The 18270-nt window shown below is 54.7% G+C and overlaps 2 protein-coding genes across 8 annotated transcripts; one reads left to right on the top strand and one right to left on the bottom strand.

The window, feature by feature from the left end:
• The first annotated feature begins 38 nt into the window (after window positions 1-38).
• DNAJB13 (DnaJ heat shock protein family (Hsp40) member B13) lies at window positions 39-14947 on the top strand. Of its 5 annotated transcripts, XM_065745745.1 has the most exons (19): window positions 39-100; window positions 183-223; window positions 1511-1614; window positions 2102-2191; window positions 5284-5382; window positions 5959-6109; window positions 7885-8079; window positions 8373-8464; window positions 9528-9643; window positions 10119-10201; window positions 10595-10677; window positions 11622-11677; window positions 12225-12328; window positions 12839-13000; window positions 13357-13514; window positions 13647-13760; window positions 14184-14297; window positions 14478-14554; window positions 14788-14947. In XM_065745745.1, the coding sequence occupies exons 1-19, from the start codon at window positions 54-56 to the stop codon at window positions 14939-14941; spliced, it is 2040 nt and encodes a 679-aa protein (XP_065601817.1). In that variant the 5' UTR covers window positions 39-53; the 3' UTR covers window positions 14942-14947. The 5 variants fall into 5 exon arrangements, with proteins under 5 accessions (XP_065601817.1, XP_065601818.1, XP_065601819.1 ...); XM_065745746.1 differs by lacking the exon at window positions 14478-14554 and having other exon boundaries at window positions 14788-14940; XM_065745747.1 differs by lacking the exons at window positions 39-100; window positions 183-223; window positions 1511-1614; window positions 2102-2191 and adding an exon at window positions 4919-5158.
• A 564-nt stretch (window positions 14948-15511) lies between these two features.
• LOC136054492 (putative mitochondrial transporter UCP3) lies at window positions 15512-17904 on the bottom strand. Of its 3 annotated transcripts, none has more exons than XM_065745786.1 (6): window positions 17738-17904; window positions 17440-17650; window positions 16687-16884; window positions 15957-16058; window positions 15698-15878; window positions 15512-15625 (listed from the first exon to the last, which is right to left on the bottom strand). In XM_065745786.1, exons 1-6 carry the CDS (start codon window positions 17861-17863, stop codon window positions 15520-15522), a joined length of 924 nt encoding a protein of 307 aa, XP_065601858.1. In that variant the 5' UTR covers window positions 17864-17904; the 3' UTR covers window positions 15512-15519. The 3 variants fall into 3 exon arrangements, with proteins under 3 accessions (XP_065601858.1, XP_065601856.1, XP_065601857.1); XM_065745784.1 differs by having other exon boundaries at window positions 17750-17863; XM_065745785.1 differs by having other exon boundaries at window positions 15698-16058; window positions 17738-17863.
• Between the last annotated feature and the right edge of the window lie 366 nt (window positions 17905-18270).

Raw genomic sequence — 18270 nt, 5'->3', positions numbered from 1 at the left:
TCCGCGTGAGGGCTGACGGGAAGGAGGGAGGCGGAAGAAGAAGCGCTGTCAAGATGGTGGCGACGCTGCGTATCCAGAGCGACTGGAGTCAGGCGCTGAGGTGGGAGCTGCCCCTCGGTCCTTTTCTAGCCCCAATCTCTTTCTGTCGGTCCCTCGGTTACCGCCGGTCTTTCTCTCCGCAGGAGGGATGAGGGCGAGGCGTGGCTGAGCTGCCGCAGCCCGGGTGAGCGCTGAAGGAGACCTGTGGAGCGGGGGAGTGGGAGTGGGGCGGCCTGAGGGGGAGGGGGCGGGAACTGAAGGGTGAAGCGGTGGCCTGGGCAAGGTGCTGGAGGAGAAGTGAGCGAGTCGAGGGGGGCTGGGACCCTTTGGGAGCGGTGTGGAGTTGTGGGGTCGGGGTGGGGGGTTGAGGATGTGGGAGGGTTACGGGGGTGAGGAAGGCTGAGGGGATATTGGGAGGAGTGGAGGGGATTTTGGGAGGGGGTGTGAGTTAGTAGGAAGATTGGGAGGGTTTGAGAAGAGCTTGAGGGTTACAAGGAGGGAATGAGGACAGTAGGGTGAGAGCAGCTCAGGGTCTGGGGGGAGATAAAGATGGGCGGGGAGGGACTGTGGGGTAACAGGGTGAAAGGCGGTTTTGGGACGGAGAAGTGAATCTGTGGGTTAAGAGGAGGGAATGTGAACTGTTTGGTTTGGGGAGATGGGGTTAGAAGAGTGTGAGGATGGCTTGGTGAAGCCTTGTGGGTTAGGAGGAGGGGATGAAGATGGTTTGGTGGGGGTTACGGGGGGATGAGGATGGTTTGAAGGGATGAGGACAGTTTTGGGAGTAGTCTGGGGATAAGGACAGGGCGAGGATGGTTTGGGGAGGGGAGGTCTGTGGGTTAGGAAGAGAGAGTGAGACTAATTTGTTGAGGGCCAGTTTAGGAGGATGGCTTGGTTTAGGAGGGGGTGAGAATGTTTTTGGAGTCTATGGGTTAGGAGGGGAGTGAAGCTAGCTTTGCATGGACGCTGTGGGTTAGGAGAGGGTGAGGATGGTTTGGGGGAGGTCTGTGTGTTAGAAAGAGGGAGTAGGGATGGTTTTGCAGGAAACAAAAGTTATGAGGGGGGTTGAAGGTTTGTGGGGGGGATGCTGTGGGTTAAGTGGAGGGGTGAGGATGACTTGGGAGGGGCACTCTGTGGGTTGGGATGGGGTAAGAATGATTTGAAGGGGAGACCCTGTGGGTTAGGATGAGAGGAGCGATGGCAGTTTGGGGAAGCTGTGTGAGTTAGAAGAGGGTGAGGGCAGTTTAGAGGACTCCATGTGTGTTAGGAGGTGGTGAGGATGGTTTTGGGGGTAGGGGGCAGAGTCCTGTGGTTTAGTAAGAAGGAATGAGACCGATTTGGTAGAGGGGTGGGTGGGAGGGTGTGAGGATGGTTTGGGGATGCCTGCAGGTTAAGAAGTAAGTTGAAGGTGGTTTGGGGTGGGCCCTGTGGGTGAGGTGGGAGGAAGGTGAGCTGATGGCTGCTGTCTCTGCAGGGAAGCCCACGCTGTATGGCAGCCTGACCCGCCGTGGGCTCAGCACCGACGGTGTCCCTGACATCACTGCCTCTGAGGGCTTTGTGGTCAGCGAAGTCACCAAGGTGACAGGGCTGGGGGAAATGTGGGGTTAGTTACCACCTCTCCCATACGAAGGGGCCATAGCCTTAGGACAGATGGAATAGTAGCCTGATGATGTCACCTGGTTTCCCTCTGTGCAGTGCCCAGGTGTTTCTGGAGGTTGTGGTGAGGTGTGGTAGGATGAGAGGTGATGGCCTCAGGCTGCACCAGGAGAGGGTCAGGTTGGGCATTAGGAAATGTTTCTTCTCCAAAGAGCAGCCGGGCACTGGCACAGACTGCCCAGGGAGGGGTGGGGTCACTGGAAGGGTGTGGATATGGCACTGAGGGGAATGTTGGGGTGGGCTGGGGTTGGGCTTGGGGATCTTAGAGTTCTTTTCCAAGGTTGAAATTGATGTGATTGTATTTCTCTGCTTCTTTCACCACCAGTGACTGTTGTTTGTGCCTCAGGTGTTTACAAGTGTTTCAGTGGAACTAACACCACTTTCATTCTTCTTTTTATTTCTTTCCTAGAAAAGCATTCTCATTTCTTGTCCTCATGAGAACGTGTCCACCAAATTCTTGGCCCCATACACAACTTTTTCCAGGATTCATCAGAAAAGTGTAAGTAACCTTACTGAGTAAGAAACAAATGAGAGTCACTGCAAACTTCCATGATGCATCTGACTGCTGTGTGGCTCGTTAGCTGATGGCTTTGTGTGTAGCAAACCACATCAGACCTGATAAATAACAGAAACAATCCTGGTTAAGCTTCACAAAGAAAAAAAAAGTCCAAGATTCTGTAGATGCTTGGGTGTATTTCTAAACCAAATCTTTTTTTCATGGCTATTTGTGCTGTTGTAGTTCTGGAGGTTTCTGAAGTTCGAATTTTCTTGTAGTGTTTGTAAGAAACTGGGTGTATAACTGACTGGGTGATGTTTGGGAATGACTTCTTCTCTTTTGGTTTCTTTTTGAAGACAAAGTGATTTTCATCCATGTGAATCTAAATTTCCCTGTTTCCTAGGTTATTTCCTATGAGTCTTTCCCATATTAAGGTTTTGGGGTGAGGACTGGAGCATATTTATTGTTCCCTGTGAGGGGATGTAGTAGAGGATTAATTATAGAAGAGTTTGAGGGTGACAGCTAAGGAGCTACAGGGATGTGATTGGAGTGGACTATGTTGGTGCTCCGGGAAGTCTGGCTGGCTTCCCAGTGCAGAGCAGGGCTTAGTGCTCAGGGCTGAGCTGTGGAAACCAGAACTGTGGAAGCCAGGGAGCTGCAGGTATTGATTCTGGAGAAGGCATTGCTGCTGGTAGGTGCACATTGTTTTGTTTTTTTTTAACTGGTTGATCATGAGGAATGTGGATTTCCCAGTGCCACAGAGACCAGATGTGTCCCTTCTTGGAGTATTTCTTCTAGTTAAGTCACTTTGTTTTTAACCATTTTCTTGCAAGTACTCTAATCTGCTCATATTCCATCCCATGGTGGATTCCACTGTGAAGTTGTATGGTAGATAAATTCATGTATCTAAAATAACAACCCACAAGACAAAAGAGGCTCTGTGCACTGAGCTCTTCATCTTTGATTAAACCTACCCCTGCTTTGCACTGCCTGTTTGCTATTTAATGAAGCTGTCTGTGATGCTTGCTGTAAGACCACTGCATTGAGCTTCCACTTGCAGGGTCAGTGGAGCAGGGGTGGAGTGTTGAACATGTTCAACCTAATCTGGTTGGGAATTCAGAGACTATAAAAGCTCAGCCTGTACTTTAAAATATATGTTGTATAAGCTTTCTACTTCAAATAAAACCTCCTTGTTTTATTGAGTAATCCTCTTTCTTGTTGTACCTCTGTGGTCTGGGGATCAACAAGCACAGCTCCTCCCTGAAACAGAGCAGCTGACTTGGACCTCAGATTTCCTTTTTGCACTGTGGAGGAACATGCACCTTGGGCTTGCTAGAAGGTGGTCTGTGCATTTGCTGAATGCTTAACCCCAGCAGGGAAATGATTCAAGGCATGAGGGAGCATGCAGCCTCGTGCACAGCCAGCTGCCCTAAAGGAGCCCCAGCAGTGCTGGAGTACATGTGACTTGTTATTTATTGAGTAAAGTGTTGTGATTAAAGCCAGCAGAAAATGCTGAAAAGCAAAGTCTGTGTTAATGGAGCTCATCAGCAATATAAATAAAGATGTGTTCTGACAAAGGGGCAATTTCACATCTCTGCAGCTGTTTTAAGAGGGAATGGGGCTGTGCTGAGCCTGGGCTTGGCGTGGAGGCAGCTCCTGAGGCAGAGGTGAATCACTTCTGCAAGCTCTGTGCTGCTGAAGGGTTCCCAGCTGCCCTGTTGTGTGATAAATGGAATCGACGTTCACAGCATAGCAAAATGGAAATGCAGGCACAAGTGTTGAGTCTGCTGATGGAGGGGTGTGATGGGTTGCAGCTGTGCTGCAGAGCTCCTCTGGAAGCAGCTGAGGCAATATCCATTAACATGTAGATGAGTTTGGAGCTGGTGTGGGCTGGGCTCCTGTTGCCCTGCTTACCTGCTGCTGCTTGTTCTGAGCACTCGTGCTTGCCCTTGCCTGTTTCCATATCCCTCCTGAGCATTTGTGGATGTCATACATCAGTGAGGCTTTTTGTTCCTGCATCCTTCACAGGCTGCTTTTTCCTTGATAGAGTGCAAATTGCCACAGATTGGTTTGTTCAATTAAATGTCACCCGGGTTAACCATATGTAAGTAAAAGTGTTCAGTGACTTCTTTAATAGCTAAAGCTCTGCCTTCTGCTTCTGTATCTTCTAACTCCTGTTTTAATTCCCAAGCTGGCTCTATTTTAAGTGGAGGCACAAACCCTGAGTGATGCACGTGCACTGTAAGAGCTGCTATCTGCATTCCTCAGTGTGACTTCTCACGGTGGGCTGTTGTTTCTCATGTCTGTTGGTGGATTTTGCCACTGCAGTGCTTTCTTTTAATCTGCAGAGTGCAAACATCGTCACTTGAAAGGTTTGGAAGATAATGCAGTGTGAATCCAGCAGCCTCCAAGTCTTAAGCAGTGTGTGTGTGCTGGGCAGACAGCGTGCAGTCATCTGGGGCTGTGCAGAGCAGCTTGACTCGATGCTTAACTGCATGTGAGAGTTGCTAGAAAAATCTGAAGTCCTGCTTCACCTGGAGTAAGCCTAAAATTCAACCACTTCCCGTGCAGTCCTCTGATTCAGCATTACTTTTCTCCCTGCTTTGCAGATCTCTGCAGAGGAGCAAGCAGAGAATAACAATTTCTCTGCTTGATTGGTGGCAAATAGAAGAAATCTGGGGTGCTTTGTGCCAGCTTCTGGTCCCCCAGCTTGTATCAGCCAGGACCAGCAGCAGTCTGTGTGAGCAGATAAATGGAGGAGAATCTTTTTGTTCTGTCCTTGTGCTGTGGGGAAGCCTGATGCTTGGGATCCACAGGCATAGTTAGTAGCTCAGAATGCACTGAGAGTTTGAGGAGACAGTCAGTGAGCTTAAGGATGTTAAACGTTAGGGGGACTGTTACCAAGCTGGAATCTTCAGCTGAATGTGTGGGCACTTCCAGATGCTCTGAAGAATTAAGCAGTCTGTCTTGGTGAGATAATTGTGCTGGATGATGTACTTGGCAGATCTCCTGTGGAGCTTTACATTCTTGAGCAGGAATTGGGATGTACAGAATCACCTGAAGCTAACATCTCGTGTGTTCTGTCCCTCCTGCAGATCACCTGCTTGGATATTTCCAGTGGTGGAGGGCTCGGCGTGTCTACCAGCACAGATGGGACCATGAAGATCTGGCAGGCTGCAAATGGAGAAATAAGAGTAAGAGCACACAGCTTTGTTGTCTGTGGCATTGTGAAGCTGTTCAGGCACCACCTGGTTCGGGCTGTCTGCATGCTGAGAGCAGGCAAGGATCTGGCTCTTGATTGGAAAGCTAATGGAGATCTGTGCATCTTGAAGGTTTTCTGTTGTGTCTGTTGAAAAGCACAACTGCTCTGGAAAGAGATAATTCTCTTGTGTGTGATGAGGAGCTCCAAGGTGAGGAATTACAGCTGCAGTACTGGTAGCTCCTAGCCTGCGTGGTACAAGCACTGGTATATTGAGTTAGAGGAGAAAGGAGGAAGAGAAGAAACTGCCCATGGCATTTAATCTGTTATTAGAAACAGCTGTAATCCCTTTGCTATGCAGTGAGCTGTTCACATAGCAGAGTGAGGCTCAGTGTACCTTTTTGCCTGCCTAGAGTTCAGATCCATCTGTTCCACGAATGCAGACCTAGAGGATCTGAGCTCAATCCTCTGCCCACGTGGTAACACCGATCTCCCCAGTGTCATAGCTCAAAAACTGCTTGGCATGAGGGTGATGACAATGGAACTAGCATGTAGTTCTTTGTTTTTCCAGAGACTATTGGAAGGCCATGTGTATGATGTGAATTGTTGCAGGTTTTTCCCATCGGGCCTTGTGGTTCTGAGTGGGGGAATGGATGCCCAGCTAAAGATCTGGTCAGCAGAAGATGCCACCTGCGTAGTAACGTTTAAAGGTCACAAAGGAGGTACAGAGTGCTTAGCCTTTAAAATACTTAACCTGCTGTGTGTGTAATTGCATTGCACCCGAGGGCTAAAGCTGAGTCCCCAGCCTGCTGTGCCTTGTGCTGTGTGTTTGTGGTAGATGTCACAAGTTTTTCAGCCTCACAGAATGTGAATAAAAAGATCAGTGGTTGCTGTGTTAAATAGCTGGAACTTTCTCTCCCTGACCTGAGGGAGGATGTGATCCCTTATCCTATTGTGAGTGCCAGAGCTCTGACCTGTATTAGCTGCCTCCCTGCTTGCAAGGGAATGCCTCCTGCTCGTTCCCAGCTCATCATGCTTACCTTCAGTTGCTCTGGAGCCTCGTCCTCTTTTTTCCTTTTCCTGGATAGGCACACAGCAGCTTTAAGAGACATGCTGAAGGTGGACAGGCAGTTACTGCCTTGAGGATGCCATTCTCACTTTCAGCAGCATGCACTGTGAGAGCAGCTGCAAGGATATTTCAGTGATTATTTCTTCAAAGGGCTGGAGGAAGCTTGTTCATCCTCACATGTTCATCTCTGCCCCTCCTGATAACCTTGCTGCTGAAAATGGCAATAAATTTCTTGCACAGAAGATTCCTGGTCCACCTTCTGTAGTGAGTTGAGGGCTGTTTGCTCTGCTTGCTACAAACTTCTCCAGCTGATGCTGTTTTAATGCCAGTGGTCTGCAAGGCATGGACAGTGAGCCACCCAGGAAGGCTCCTGAGAGCAAGCTTTTGGCAGAAATGTTTCCCATTCCTGGAGATCGAGGTCGGGCTGGACTGGGCTCTGTGCAACTGATGGAGCTGTAGGTGCCTCTTCACTGCAGGGAGTTGGACCACATGACCTTCAGAGATCCCTAACAACTCAAATGATTCTATGGGCAGAGCCTCTGTTTGACACAAGTGTCCTGTAAACAAAACAGAGCAGGCAGTGTGATGACATTGGGTCAGAGCAGCTCTGTTTGGCTCCTGATGGCTCTAAGATTCACCTTCAGAACTGCAGCCCAAACTTTGCTTGGCTTCCACTGACTCAAGCTTCCCCTGTCATTTCAGCTTGTGATGTTTAATGACTGCTTCTGTAGGGAAAGTGTTAATTAAGTCCTCTAACCATCTGACTGTTCCCTTCCAGAAAAACACTTATTTTTTTTTCAAATCTAGACTGAAATTGAAGTGCTCAGGGGGCATCAGCATTTGCTAAGACTGCTCTTTTGATGTTATTGCAGCTGGGTGATAGAGATACTGCTTGCCCTGTGCAGCTTTTGGGATTATGCAGAGCTGCTGGAGTTGGCAGTGCTGTAAGAGTGCTGGGCTAGACTACTTTCTGCCCAAGTTAGAAGTCAGCTTTGGAGGTAGGAACTTGGCAAGAGCTGCAGTATCAGTAAGTCTGAGATGTGGAAGGTCATTGCCTGCTTCTGCTCCAAGTGACAGCTCACAAGGGGGGAATGTTTAGAAGGTTGGACCAGGTCATTTCTAGAAGTCCCTTCTGACCTCAGCCATTCTGTGTTGGTGTTGATAGCATCCCACCCTTGTGCAGCATGATGTCTCCTGTGCTGCTTTACTGGGAGCTGCTGCCTTCACACAGACCTCTTTCTAAAAGCTCTGTGCCCCTGCACTGCACCTCCCATAATTTGCCCATGTACCCCCTCTGTCCCTGCTGTGCTGGTGGCTCTCTGGGGACAGTGCTCTGGAGATGGGTGCACGGTTGCCTTGGGAAATGCGTGCTCTTCCCAGCCTTTGCCTTCTGTGCTGTCTCTGAGCACGGCCTTTCTTTTGATGCAGGTATTTTGGATACTGCCATTGTGGAACGGGGAAGGAATGTCCTCTCCTGCTCCAGGGATGGCACTGCACGCCTCTGGGACTGTGGCAAGTCTGCCTGTCTGGGTGTCATCGCTGACTGCGGCTCTCCCATCAACGGCATCGCCGTGGGCACTGCTGACGACTCTGTGAACCTGGGCACGCCTGAAAACCCTCCCAGTAAGGGACTTTCCTTTAAAGGACAGCCTTTATTTCCCCCTTAGCTTTGTCAGCTGGTGCTGCAGGTGTAATTCAGTGAGGTGTGTGCCCTCGCTAGGTCACCAGAATAGAGCCCTGTGGAGGAATTCAGCCTTATCTTGCAGCTTGAGTGATTAAGACTGGCTGCTGGCCTGATTTGCATTAAGGGGGGATGTTGCTGGGGGCTCAGCAGTCGTGATCCCGAATGTCAGCCTTCAGGATGTTGTCTCCCTGTGAAGATGTGCTGCTGGAGTTAACCTTCATCCTCTTCTCAGGTGAACGTGAGATTGGGACAGAAGGGAAAATCCTTCTGCTGGCTCGAGAAGACAAGAAGCTGCAAGGAGTTGGGCTGCAGAGCAGGCAGCCGGTAAGGAGGCTGAGGCTTTTGGTACTGCTTGTCCAAATACCCATCTGCAGGAGGGGATGGGAACCAGCACTGCACACACACTCACTGGTTTTGTGCTCTGAGTCCTCTGGCCCTCTCCTGGGAGCGTTCAGGTGCTGCTCCCATTCAGCTCCCTGGGGAGCACTGCCTTTGGTTGGGGTCCCAAGTTGCAGAGTTCTCCCGTTCTTATTCTCTGAAAGAGAGACTAAAGCCCAGTACAATTAAGGGATCCTTTCTCTCCTTTTTTTTCTGGCTAAGTTTATATGTGGGGGGTGGAGGAGTAAGGATTGCTTGTGCATTCTGCCCAGGTACGTGGCAAACTAAACAGTGGCTGGTAGATGTCATTGAGAGTGCAGGAATTGAGGCTGTGTCTGCAGAGCTGCTGCCTTCACAGCAGTCCTTCCCTGTAGCCTGCTCAGGGGCTGCACAGCCATGCAGCTGGGGTGTAAAACTGCTCTGAGGTGTTCACCAGTCCATCTCCCTCCAGCAAAGGGAAGGGAGTTGGCAAGTCTCAGGTCCTGAAGATCCTACAGGACCATCCTGGGCAGCAGGACACAAGCATCTGGCTCAGCAGATTTAATTCCATGTGGAGAGTGAAAATGGAGTGGAGCAGATACTCACCAAGGCTGGGCAGCAGGGTGGCAAAGGCTTGGCTGCTGATAGCTTGCAGTGCTGGTGGCACAGTGAGAAGGGAGTAGTCTTCACAAACCTGCTTTGAAGATCTGGTCCTGCTGCTCCAGGGGGTGTCTAAGGACGAGTTTGAGCTCAGTGTTGGTCTGCCTGTCATAGAGACCCGGGGCACTCAGTGATTGCAGTAGCCTTGCTAATTTGGCAAGGTTGATTCCAGGGCATTGTTCTCCCACGCATCCTGGAGCAGAGTTAAGAGGGTTATTAACCTAGCTCTGGATTTGCAAGTTTGTGCCATGACTCACAGAATCAACCTCACTGACTTCCTGAATGAATTGCTTCCTATTCCTGGTTGTCCCTGGCTGCTTTGGCACATCTGTGAGATCTGACACTTGCATTTTTTTTAATCTATTCCCAGGTGTTCCTCTTTGATGGATCTGATGCATTCAATTGCTGCACATTCCTCTCAAGTACCTATTTCCTAGCAGGGACTCAGGATGGGAACATCTATCAGCTGGATGTGAGAAACACCAAGTGAGTGTGTGCCTGGGGCTGCAAGTGCTTAATGGCAATTGTGGTTGGTTGTTTTTCTCTGAGGAAGAGTCAGATTGAAGGTGCTGGCCTACAGTGCCTCATCTGAAGGTGGGTACAGCCCATGCAATGGCACTGTGAGCTTTGGAGCTTCTTGCAGCCTTTTCTTTCTCCTGGGGAGCATTCAGGAGGATGCTTTGGCAGGAGCTGCTCTGAGGTGGTTTTTATTTGGTGTGGAAGGCAAACTAAGCAAGGAGCATCCAGGTGGATGGGTGGGGACTGGGGAGCCTGGCATAGAAAAATCTGAGAAGTCTTTCCTGCAGGTGGTTGGGCTGTTTGGGTGAGGATAATCCCCATGTCTTATGTTCTCCTCATGTATCACTGCCTCACGTTCTTCTGGTGCTCAGATGTTGGGATGAGTTGTTGAACTGACCATAATGCTTTTCTTTTTCCTATTCCTTTCCCCCCCCCCCCCCAGTGCTCCAATCCAAGTCATTCATAGATCAGGAGCACCAGTGCTTTCTCTGCTCCCATACAGAGATGGATTCATTGCCAGCCAAGGTAACTCAAGTGCTGTGTAATTGAAAAAGATTGTGCAATTGATTGAGCAGTTTGGTGCTCTTTAAGTCCCCAGTAGTATTACAAGAATTGGATGTCCAGGCCACTATAAGAGGGCTTGACAAAGTGTCCATTGCAAAAAGATGATGTAGTGGAGCCTCTTATTACATAGTTCCTTTTTGCCTTGTGATTTTTCTTGTGCTCCCTTAGAGCAGGGATCCAAGGAGCTTCTCAATCATTAGAGCCTTTTCCCATCTCACTGACATCCTCACAGCACATCTCCCTTTTCTTGGGTCTTTCTGCTGGGCACGAAGTGCTGTTTGTAGAAAGAACATGGCCTGTTTTCACTCATCACCTGCTATTCTTCCTTTCATGGTGTCCCTTCTGCTTGCACAGGTGATGGAACATGCTTTATCATTCAGCAAGACCTCGATTATGTCATCGACCTCACAGAAGCAGACTGTGACCCTGTGTACAAGGTAAGGAGTGTGATGTGTTGATTGAAGAAGAGGGCTTGGGGAAAGGTGATGCTAAGCAGCAGGCAGCTGCATTTATCTCAGGAGCTGGCTGTCCACGTGAGCTCTTCACACTGTACACTTTCCAACTTATTTTTTTTCTACCTGAATAATCTTGTTTGGCACAAGTCAGTGCTGTCAGCATCTCTCTATGGTACGTTGTAGTATTATCTCTGCTGTGCAGGAGTAGAAGCAGAGAAGTAACTTAATTGTGGGATAGATCTGTCAGCATGGTAGGGTTTTTTTTCTTTCTGTAAGGAAACTGGAATTGATGTGTGCTTGGGGGTTCATTGGGGTCAGGGCAACAGCTGGCAGCGTAGTGCTGCCTGTCTTCTGCTCCTGTGTGATGTGAAACCAAAGTACTGCAGTTCTGTGTCCACGCAGATGGGAGGCAGTGACCTGTGTGGTTCAGAGCCCAGGGAACACAGTACTGATGGAAGTGAGCTCTTAGTTTTAAGGGGTTCCTGCTCTGCAGTCCTTTTCTGAGCTGACACACGCAGGGTTAGCCTGAAATTTGTGGAATTCAGAGAATCATAAAATCAGTACGGTTGGAAAAGAGCTCTGAGATTCACCAACCTCAGCCCACCCCACTGTGCCCCTCAGTGCCACATCTCCATGCTTCTGGAGCACCTCTGGGACGCTGACTTCCCCCACTCCCTGGGCAGCTGAGCCAGATCCCTCTGTAGTGCCTCTCTACCCCAGACAGATCGATGCTCCCAGCCAACTTGATGTCATCTGCCAACTTACCGAGGGTGCACTCAGTGCCCTCATCCTTTACTCATCAATAACGACATGGAGCAGGACAGGGCCCAGCACCAACCCCTGGGGAGCACCACTGTGCCTGACCACGGAGCTGCTGTGCACCCACGCTGCTTTACCCACGGGTGTCCTTTTCCCCCCTTTTCCAGGTCGCTCCGTGGGAGAAGCAGATGTACACGTGCTGCAGGGACGGGGTGGTGCGGCGGTACCAGCTGGGCGGGCTCTGAGTGCTGCGGGCTGCTCGCGTTTTATCTGCCCTGGGGGATGCGCTGCTCGGGGGGGGGGGGGGGGGGGGGGTGGTGTTAAACCTTGGCTGTGGGCTGAAATAAAGCAGCTTTCGGTGAGTGCGTGTGCTGAAAAAGCCGTCCTTGGGTTTTTCTTGCGGAGGTGAGCGGGGCTGCGGTGTTTTCCCCCGCACGGAGCCCCCACGTCACGCGGGAAATGGCGGTGGCGGCACAGGGAGGACTGCAGCTCCCATCGTGCCCCGCGCGGGGGAGAACCGGAAGTGGAGCCGGAAGTGCCGTGGCGACGCCGTATCCATAACAACGGCGCCGCCATGGGGCAGGACTACTACGCCGTGCTGGAGCTGGGCCGCAATGCGACGGACGCCGACATCAAGAAGGCGTGAGGGGGGGGACGGGGACGTGGGGGAGCAGGGGGCGGCCAGCGTGGGGTTGGGGGCGGCGGGCCGCCTCGGTCCCATCAGCGGGCCCGGCGGGGGCTGCAGGCCGCGCTCTGCTCCTGCCCCGCAGGTACCGGCTGCTGGCCCTGGAGTACCACCCGCAGAAATGCAGGGAGCCGTGGGCGCAGGAGCGGTTCAGGCTGTTGGCGGAGGCCTACGATGTGCTGAGCGACCGTAAGCGGCGGGGGGGATGGGGGTGGAGGTAGGGAGGGATGAGCCCCGCTCACGTCCAACCCCTCCTCGGCTTTAGGGGCTCCATCTCCCTAACCTCTGCCCAAGTAATGCCTGGGGCTGGGGCTCTTCTCCACAACCAGAAGCAGGAGAAAATCATAGACCCTCAAGTTCTCCCACACTCTGTTGTGGGCTGGGTGCCCCCCCCAGCTCGAGCTGCCCAGTGCCCATCCATGGACTTGTCACCTTCAGGGATGGAAACCCACAGCTCTGGGCAGCAGTGCTGGAGCCTCACTGCCTCTGCTGAAAGAGTTTCCTGCTCACAGCTAACCTAAATTTCCTCTCTTTTAGTTTAAAGCCATTCCCCCTTGTCCTATCACTATCAGACTGTGTGAACACTCCCTCTCCCTCCTACTCATCAGCTCTTGTCCCACTTTTCTCCACCAGGGCCGCTCTGAGGGTGTCCTTCTCTCAGTAAATTGTCTGTTTCCAATCCCTCCTTGTCTCCCCTAGCTGTGAGGAGAGGCATCTACGACAGGTTTGGTGAAGAAGGTCTCAAAGGTGGCATCCCTGTGGAGGGTGGTGATGAGGAAGCCTGGACCGCTGGGTACGTGTTCCACAACAACCCCGACAAAGTCTTCAAGGAGTTCTTCGGAGGATACAACCCCTTTGCAGGTGGGTGGGTGGGTGCTGTGCTGCTGTCCCCGGGGCATCCTGTGCCCCTCTGGGGCTGTGCTCACCACCAGCCCCTCAACCTCGAGGTCTGTGTCAATGTTTCATCCTAATAGACCTCAAACAGACTCAGTCCCACCCCCCTGCTATGGGCTGGGTGCCCCCCCAGCTGCCCTCTGTGTCCTCTGGCACCTCCAGGGATGGGGCACCACAGCTGTGGGCAGCGGTGCCGGTTTCTCACCGCTCTCTGAGTGAAATATTCCCCAATATCTGACCTCCGTCCCCCCTCTGCTGGAGGTTTTCTTCTCTCTTTCACCCTGGGACTGAGGTTTGGAGCCCTGTGTCCCTGCCCCACGCAGAGTTCTTCACCAAGGATGGCTCAGAGGTGACCCTGCCCTTTGGAGGGCTGCGAGGAAGAGGTGCAATGAAGCAGGATCCCCCGATGGTGTGGGACCTCCACGTCTCTCTTGAAGACCTCTTCTTTGGCTGCACCAAGAAGATGAAGATCTCCCGCCGGGTAAGGGCAGAGCTTGTGCCAGGCAGCATGAGCACCCCTTATCCCCACTGGATCACTGCACCCAGCCCGGCCTGGAGCTGCTCTGACTGCAGAAGTTTCCCTGCTGCAGCCCCAAACTCATCCACCCCGCAGGTGATGAACGAAGACGGCCAAACGAGCACCATCAGGGACAAGATCCTGATCATCGACGTGCAGCCGGGGTGGAAGCCGGGCACCAGGGTCACCTTTGAAAAGGAAGGAGACCAGGTAACAACTGCTGTGGGGTTCTGGGCTGGGTTTGCTCTTCTCAGATCCCCCATCTGTGCTGCGTCCGTGCAGCTCGGGGTGGTTGTTCTCCTCTGCTCCCGTGGGGACACGGGGCTGTGCTGTGCCCTTAACGCTGACCCAGGGAAGCCACAGCCATGCTGCTCAGAAGCAGTGAGAAAGGAGCTCCTCCTGCCTGCCTTTATCCTGGGGCAAAAATAACAGCACGGGGTGCTGCTCTGCCTGCCCTCACCTCTGCAGAGCTCACTCTGCTTTCCTTTGGCATAGCAGGACACTGATAAAACACCTTGTTGGCTTTTCCTCCCCCTAAACGAAGCCCCCAACAAAGGGGCAGCTCTTGGTGTCCCCGTGCTCTGTATAAAACTGCATCAAACCATCCCCACATCTCTTTTTTCCCCTCTGTAGGGCCCGAACGTCATTCCGGCCGACATCACCTTCGTGGTCCAAGAGAAACCTCACCCGAGGTTTAAAAGAACCAACGATGACCTCATTTACGTGACCGATATCCCCCTGGGGAAGGTGAGGAGTGAAGGGAGGGGGCGTCCGAGTGCCCTTCGCCTTCTGCCGGCAGCTGTGAAACGCCCCGAGGAGGGAGGGCAGCGCCGGGCTCGGGGTCTCCGCTGTCCTCGTCCTCCCCGCTGCTCTCACGGTTAACGCCAGGGGTCCCCGTGCGACCTCGGGCTCCTGCTCTGTCCGCAGGCGCTGGTTGGATGCACGGTGGCCGTGAGGACGCTGGACGGGCGGCTGCTGAACATCCCCATCAACGACATCGTGCAGTGAGCGGCGCGCTCGGGGCGGGGGGGGTGGGAGCAGGATGGTGCGGCGATGCCCCCACGTGAAGGGACGTGAGGACAGGAGGAAAGGGGAGGGTGGGCTGGAGCTGGGTGGGAGCAAATCCACCTTCAGAAACATCAGCCGTGCACGCAGGGCTCTGTGTGGGGCACCTGTGGGCTCAGTGGGGTCCCGTCTGGGGGTTGGGAGCCCCCTCTCAGCCCCTCTCCCTTTGCAGCCCCACGTACTGCAAAGTGGTGCCAGGGGAGGGGATGCCATTGCTCAAGGACCCGCGGCGTAGGGGCGACCTCTTCATCCACTTCAACATCTGCTTCCCCAAGAGCCTCACACCCGACAAGAAAGCGCTCCTGAGGAGCGCCCTGCTGAGCTAGGAGCTGTCAGCCCTGTGCCTCCTCCCAGCAAGGCTCCCAGTGCTGCGAGTGAGGTAAGAATGGGGCATTTCCCCCATGCCAGGACCCCATCCGCACACACAGTGCTGCTGGGGCTGCTTCCTCCTGCCTGGCTCTGCTCTCTGCTGCCCCACTCACTGCCCTCTTTTCCTTCTTCCTCAGTTCGGGGCCGATCCCTTTTGGCAAAACCCAAATCACTGAGGAAAAAAGGATTGCGAACCGGGAGAAAAAAAAAAAACCCACCCTCCCCGTAATAAAAATAAGGCGAAGGAGCCCCAGGTCCTGCTGGGACAGACCCCACGGGGGCCATTTATTTGAAGCATCAGTGAGGAATAACTGGAATCGTGGCGTCCCCCATCCCCCACCGCTCCTTCCCCCTCTCCATCCCACTGCCTCCGGGAAGCACCGCACTTCCCAGCTCTCTCCCTTCCTCCTCCCTCTGGTCCCTCGTGGGGCCGACCCTTGGTCCCCCTCATCCCACGGCGTTCAGGGCCTCGCTCGTCTCCCCTCCCGCACTGCTCCGGCATTCCCGGAGCTGCTCGCTGCCGGCGCTGGGGCGGTCAGGGCGGTGTGCTCCGTGGCAGCATGGCCACGCGTTGCAGCTGCTCGTAGGAGATGAACATCACCACGTTCCAGGATCCGAGGCGCAGGAAGGAGGGGACGAACCTGGAGTGGGGGAGAGGAGGGCTCACAAAGCGACGTCCACGGTCATCACCGCTTCGGGGTTGCGGCACTCACCCTTTGTAGAGCCCGGCGATGCCGTGGTGCAGCAGCAGGGCCAGCAGGCAGCTCGGAACGTTGCGGTACTGCCCGGGGCTGGAGTTCATGTAGCGCGTTTTCACCACGTCCACCGGTGACGCCACCACTGTGGCGCAGAATCCGGCCCCGAAAGCGGCCACGAAGTGACAGGGGACGTTGTCTGGGGGGGGCAGAATGGCAGTGAGGGATTTGGGGAGCGGGGTGGGGCGTGGGGCCGTGTCCCCAGTCCCATCGTCACCTGTCATGAGCTGTGCCCGCAGCAGAGTGTCCTTGATGAGGTCGTAGGTGACGAGCTCGCCGCAGTTAATGATGGCGTTGCGGGCGATGTTGGGCAGCGTCCCTGGGGGGAGGGCAGGGGTGTGGGGATGGGACCCACGCCCTGCCCCAGTGCCATTGGCCCTGTCCTCAGCCCTGACCCCGTCCCTTGTCCCCGTTCAAGGCTGAGAGAGGGGGTTCATTGAATCATTAAGACTGGAAAAATCCCTCCCAGATCCAGCCCCCCACCCACCCTGAACGTGTCGCTCAGTGCCGTAGCCCTTAGAAATCCTTCACCTTTAAGATGAGGCTCTGCAGCCCAGAGCTGTGGCTGCCCCTCCCTGGCAGTGCCCAAGGCCACAGATGGAGCTGTGGGCACTGCACCGCGAGAGGTGTCCCTGCCCAAGGAGGAGTTGGGACTGGGGGGGGGGGCTTTGAGACTCCTTCCCACCCAAAGCCCTCTGATTCTGAGTCCCGTCCCCATCCCATGCCCTCTCCTGTTCCATCCCTATCCTCGTGCCATGCCATCCCATTCTGCCTACCTTCCTCTACGCTGTCTTCTCTTCCGTCCCATCCCATTTCCACCTCCCATCTCATCCCATTTCCACCTCCCATCTCATCCCACTTCCACCTCCCTTGACACCCCATTTCCACCTCTCCCCCCACCCCACCCCACCCCACCCCACCCCACCCCACCCCACCCCACCCCCTACCTCTCCACAGCCCGCGCACTCCCTCCTCCCTGGCGATGGTCCTGTAGGCATCCACGGTGCCGCTGTAGCGCCGGTTGCTCTCTGGCAGTGCCCCGAGAGCCTGGAACCGTACCTTGACCACGTCGGTGGGCTGGGCACACGTCACGGCCACGGCCCCCGTGGTGCAGCCCGCCAGCAGCCGTGCCAGCAGCCCTGTGCCTGGGGAGGGCGTGCGTTGGGGACCCCATCCCGTGCCACAGGTAGGGAAGGGCTGACTCTGGGCTTCGGACGGTGCGTTTTGGGAAGGGCTGAGCATCTGGGGATGAGTTGGTTCCCCACTTGGATGGATCGGTCCCTACTGAGGTGATTGGTCCCTCCTGGGATGAGCTGGTCCCCCATCGGGGGTGGGTTGATCCCCCATTGAGGTGGTTGGTCTCTACTGGGATGAGTTGGTCCCCCATTGGGATGAGTTGGTGTCCGTTGGGGTGGGTTTGTTTCCCCATTGGGGTGCGTCAGCCCCCGTTGAGGTGGTGGGGCCACATGGAGGTAGCGGGCCCCTCACTGGGGTAGACTGGTCCCCCATTGTGGGCGGTTATCCCCAGTGGGGTAGGTCGGTCCCCCATTAGGGTGTGTTTGCTTCCTCAGCGGGGTGGGTTGATCCCCCAGTGTGGGCAGTTATCCCTGCTGTGTTGGTCCCCCACCTGTTGTGGTTGCCCACCCGCTCGGGAAGTGCAACAGGAGTGGTGTCCCAACCCCTCCCCCCCCCCCACTCACTCTCAGCCCCTTTTGGGGTGTAGAGCTGCTTCACGGAGTCGTAGAGCCCGATGCGGATGGAGGCGAAGCCCATCTGCCGCTGCAGCCCGGCCACCAGCCCGCTGTAGAGGCTGCGGGGCCCCTCGGTCCTCACCATGGTGCTCAGCGTGCCCAGCACACCGCGGTACTCCACCGTGTTGGCGCTGCGTGGGACCCGCACCTCGCCCTGGATCTGTGGGGTGCCCACCGCGTCACCCCGAGCTCTGTGTCCCCGCCGTCCCCCGCTCGGTGCCACCGCTCCGTCCGCCCGGGGCCGTACCTGCAGCCGCACTTTGGCGGTGTCCAGGGGGAAGGTGCAGAGGTCGGCGATGCAGGCGGCCGTCCCGGCGCTGAAGAACTTCACGGCGGCCGTGGGGGGCACCTCGGGGGGCTTCAGGCCCACCATGGTGGCCGGGTGGCAACGCAGAGGTTGGCAGTGGGACGCGGAGTCCTATGGGGCTCCTGGCACACGGATGGCGGTGACACCGCAGCTCTGGTCGGCTTCAGACACGCACAGAAACAAATCCCGCTCTGCTTCTCCGCATCCTTGGGGAAACCCGAGGCACAAAGCAGTCCGCAGACCCCCGGTGCCCGACCCCCCCCCCCCCCCGGGGCATTACTGCGTGGGCTCAGCTCCTCGATCCCACTTATATAGCACCCGGGGGACATTATAGGACCCGACGGGGATCGGGTGACAGCACAACCCCGACCCCTGGCGGCATTTGAGCCGCACACAGCGGGGTCACCTGGCGGCCCCGAGGGGTGACGGCATTTCAGTCCCAAGCTTTTCGGCACCCGAAAACAGATCCGCTC

This window comes from Cyrtonyx montezumae, unplaced genomic scaffold (genome assembly GCF_038088225.1).
Source record: "Cyrtonyx montezumae isolate F1298 unplaced genomic scaffold, pur_monq_1.0 scaffold_37, whole genome shotgun sequence".
Taxonomy (NCBI): Eukaryota; Metazoa; Chordata; class Aves; order Galliformes; family Odontophoridae; genus Cyrtonyx; species Cyrtonyx montezumae.
The sequence above is the reverse complement of the archived record's forward strand: the minus strand, read 5'-3'. Positions and strand labels throughout refer to the sequence as shown.